This window comes from Fukomys damarensis, unplaced genomic scaffold (assembly GCF_012274545.1).
Source record: "Fukomys damarensis isolate Sample0158 unplaced genomic scaffold, DMR_v1.0_HiC HiC_scaffold_38, whole genome shotgun sequence".
Taxonomy (NCBI): domain Eukaryota; kingdom Metazoa; phylum Chordata; class Mammalia; order Rodentia; family Bathyergidae; genus Fukomys; species Fukomys damarensis.
The window spans coordinates 30,371,901-30,376,391 of NW_022900950.1; the positions used below are offsets into that span (position 1 = coordinate 30,371,901).

The 4,491-nt window shown below is 36.9% G+C and overlaps 1 protein-coding gene across 3 annotated transcripts in view; it reads left to right on the forward strand.

Moving 5' to 3' along the window:
* The window catches only part of Wasf3 (WASP family member 3), an 85,718-nt gene that overhangs the window by 71,170 nt on the left and 10,057 nt on the right, over positions 1–4,491 (forward strand). For 2 of the 3 annotated variants that reach the window (XM_033759915.1, XM_010623821.3), the window contains one exon: positions 792–967. The exons of the other annotated variant lie outside the window; for it this stretch is intronic. In XM_033759915.1, the coding sequence (XP_033615806.1) occupies positions 792–967 (176 nt within the window). The remainder of the gene's footprint in view (positions 1–791; positions 968–4,491) is intronic. 3 annotated transcript variants of the gene reach the window in all.

Sequence of the window (4,491 nt, forward strand, 5' to 3'; positions counted from 1 at the left end):
AAAAAAAAAAAAAAAAAAAAAGCAAGGGAAGTAAGGTATGCAGTCCTCATCTGTAAAGATCATAGAATCACATGAGAGAAGCAGGAAGAACTTACAGATTCACATAGAAATAGCTGTCCTTGTCTCTAAAGAAGCACCTACATAGGACCTGAGTATTTAATAAAATGAGTACATTTTTGGTGGCAGATAATCAGGAATGGCTCTGTGTGGGGGCAGGTAAGTTTTTATCTTGTTTTGCGTTAAGCTTATTTTAGGGTAAGTTTAAGTATTCTGTCACAATCTTTTATAAATTGGGGATAGATCATTCTGTATAGTTTAATTTGAAAGATAAATACATGTTACAAGCTAGGCAAAATTGTGTAGTTGTGAAAAATGATTACTCTAAATGGTATTGCCAGATATTTCCAGTGCGTAATATAGATCTAAAAGATGGAAGCAGTGCTTGCTTTAGCAGCACATATACTAAAAGATGGAAACATTTAAAACAGGCTACAAAGCTAGCAAAGTGAAAGTTTTTGTTTGTTTGTTTGTTTGTTTTTACCAAAGATAATGGTAAGCAACTCTTGTAACTGTAGCACAGTAGCTTTAGATGAAGAAGCTTGGTATCAGGGAGTCTCTGTTGAGTGAGAGGGTACTGCTGCCCTGAATATTCTTATTGACAGGTAGTAGAAATGTGAATGTCTCTTGTATGTGCATCAGCCTTGTTTCCTGTGCATTATAACTGCATCTAACCTGCTGTTTTCCTTTCCCTTCTGTCTTGGCATGCTTTCTTGTTTTTTTCTTGACATCAGGAGCAAAAGCGTATAGATGGCGCCACCCGTGAGGTGAAAAAGGTTAGAAAAGCCAGAAACAGGCGCCAGGAGTGGAATATGATGGCATATGACAAAGAGCTTAGACCCGACAACAGGTTGTCTCAGAGTGTGCACCATGGAGCATCTTCCGAGGGATCCCTGTCCCCAGACACTAGGTGTGTGTGTGTGTGACACCCCTTCCCTGGTGCTTGGTGCCTCTACGAGCTTCCTTGTTTTACTATAACTTGGAAAGGCACCAGTAGTTCTGGGTTGACATGGCCTGCAATAGGTTTCAAAACTCTTCTTTAAAATTACTTATATATTGATTTTGAATAGTTTAAGTCAGTGCTTTAAATTGGGTTGCTTTGTCTGATTTGTTTTCTCTCTCCTAAATTTACTGTTCAGTTAATCCAGAAGTACTGTTTTGGGGTAATTGCTAGTGACTTCAGTTTTTACTTTCATAATCATTTAATCTTTTAGCTTGGAATTTTAAATTTCTTTTTGTTATTCATTATCTAAATATAATAGGTGGTGATTACTGTGACTTAGGAATGCCTTCACTGTTCTTTTTGATAACCTTTTAAGAAAATGATGAACGAAAGAGAATTGATTTCTTCTGATAATTAATCTTACATATTGTAATTTCAGGAGATGAATTATGGTGGAGTTTAAAAATTTGTTAAATCATATGGTCACTAAGTCACACTTTTCACAGAAGGGATTCATTGGACAAAAAGAACCGTCTGATTAATTTTAACTTTTGTTTTAATGTCTTCTTTCTGATTTTGTGAAATTACAGTCTTCTATTTTCGTAAAGTCTCAGAGTCTTCAGCATTGAAAATTTGAACAGAGAATTCTTTTAAGTTCCATTTTAATTAGTACATGTTTATAGTATGAAATGATTGCCTTCATTGTGGAGAATTGATACATGTACATAACACATCCTAGTTCTTTTTACATCCCTTCTGTCTCTCCCTTTGTCCTCTTTGAACAAAGAATTTGGGAAATATTTGTGGAGGGACTTAGTAGTTACAGGGCTTAGATGTTCTTGCCTGAGTAGGTCTGTAAGTCATTGGACAGATTTGATGAGGCAGATTGTAGGTAATTTACCTGTACAGTTGTTATCATTGGAGTTTTCACTTTCTTTCTAGCCACGTTTGAATTTTAATGTCAGTTTATTTCTCTAGAAAGTAAGATTGATGATACCATTTTGCTTACTTCTTGGGATGGGGAGGACTATATGAATTTAATAGTTTCTGTTGATGTGAATTTGCTCTCTTGTTTTCACAAATCGTTTGTGATTGTTTACTCATGCAAAAATATGTACTCTATTTTTATCTCCTTATATTTCCTTTTTTAACTGATACAAATGGAAAATAGGTATTTTTAATCCCTAGTTGATTGATTCTTACTCCACTGTTTAGGTTAGATTGCTCCATGTTGTGCATAAAGTTGATGATCATTTGAATTATTTAATATTCTGCCTGTTTATGTTGTTTAGATGTGTCTCATTTCTGTGATTTTTCCAAAAGTGAATAGAATTATGTTTTAATTCTTAAGCATTGTCTTTTGTCTGCTATTTCCCATGTTCTCACACTATTTGCATACGTCATTACTAACAGATAAGTAGCTCACAGTCATAATTGTACTTGAATCATAACCTTTAATTTAGAAGGTTTTTATTTTACCAAAGTGTGCAACTTTTTTCTTATGAAATATGACATAATTTTTATATCTGTAAATTACAGTCAGAAATTAAAAATCCATGATTTTTTTTGTTTGTTTGTTTTTTGTTTTGTTTTTTGAGACAGGGTCTCACTATGTATTTGAGACTGACCTGGAACTCACTATGTAGCCCAGGCTGGTCTTGAACTCATAGCAATCCTCCTACCTCAGCCTCCCGAGTACTGGGATTACAGGCATTTGCCACCACACCCAGCCTAAAAATCCATGTTTTAATCAGCCAGGGAAACCACTATTTGCATTTTAATGTCTGTTATTTGTCTTTTTCCATACATGTGCATACTTTTTTCTTCTATAAAACTGGAGTGCTGTATGTTTCCTTTGACTTTTTTAAAATGATATTTTATGTTGTAGTTATTATTGAAAAACATGGTTTTTAATGCTTATATTCTATCACTTAAATGAAGTTTAAGTTTCATGGCATCCATATATGTGATATATATATTTTTTTAATTTATTAATTTTATTGAGTTTATTGGTACATTTTAGGGATACAGTACAGTAACATTCATTGTTGGGATCCTGTACCTCTACATGGCAAGTCTTGATTCTCATTTTTTCCCCTTACCTCTGCCCTCCCCTCACCCCCTCCTCCCCTCCCCATCTACAAACACTTTATTTTCATCTTTTCATTCTCTCACATTTTTTTCTTTTCCCTTTTTGTTCTTCCCCTACCCATCACACCTTCCCTGCACCTTTAGCTCCTTTCTTCCCATTTCTAAATGTCAGTAATCTTATTAGAATCTTATGCATTGTTGCAGATTATTCACACCAGGGAAACTATTTGGTATTTACACATGTGTGACTTATTTATTTCACTTAGGAGTATATCTTCAATATGTATCCATTTTCCTATGAATGAATCTATTTTCTCGTTCTTCAGTCCACATAAGCTAATCTTAAATTTTTGCCCTCAATACAGAGTGAGGCATGGTTTGCTTCTGAGTGTGAGTTTAAAATGAGTGTTGCTGACATGCTTTCTCCTGGATAACCAGCTCTCTTTCAGTGTGCCCAGGAAGCATCGCACCTCTGAGTCCAGCTGTCTGTTTTCTCTCATCCTATGCCCCAGAACCCCTTGGGTTTGTTAGGTTCTCCCACTGAATCTCCACTCCAGATTTGACTTCTTTGTGTTTTGATACCATTTTCACCTGTGCCTTCTCTTTTCTGCAACAGATGGCTACCAGTCACCACTGAGCTCCAGGACCGTTCCGCTTCCCTTCCTGTGGCACTGGCTGTGGCTGGTGGCCACCTTTTCACCCAAGTCCATCTCCCAGCAGAGCCCTGATGCTTCTCCCACTCCTGCTTGCTGCCAATCCTTTGTGCTCAGGTCCTTCACTCTTCAGCTGACCAGGCCCCTCTGTTCCTCCTACCTTTTACCACCAAAGCCCTGCCCTATGTAAATCTTCCGCCTTTGTTTCTCCTTCATGTTTGTTGTCTCTACCTTTTCTTTGGCCTCTGTCTGGTTATCCCCCTTTTCTTGACTGCTTTTGGCTCTGTGTCATAGAGCTACTTCACAAGGATGACACTTTCTGTTTTGCCACAGGATCCATAATTTTTACTCTGTATCTCCTCAGAGGCTCTCCATGTTTTCCTGGATAACTCTGTTTCCTTCTAAAGGTAGCACACAGCCACACAGTTAGAGGCAAACATTTGTCTTCAGTGACCCTGGAATTTTAGGTATTTGTGTTTTCAAAATGTTCTCAATGTAAATGCAGGTCAGATTCTTCTACCATTAAAAATATTTTTAACTTAGCTAGTTGTGGCACATACCTGTCATCTCAGCTGCTAAGAAGGCTGAGGTAGGACAATTACAAGTTTGAGGTCAACCTGGGCAACTTAGTGAGACCCAGTTTAAAAATATTTTTTGTGGGCTGTGGGTATAACTTAGCACTAGAGCTATTGCTTAGCTATGCACAAGCCCTGGGCTCTATCACCAGGGCCAAATTTTTATATTTAT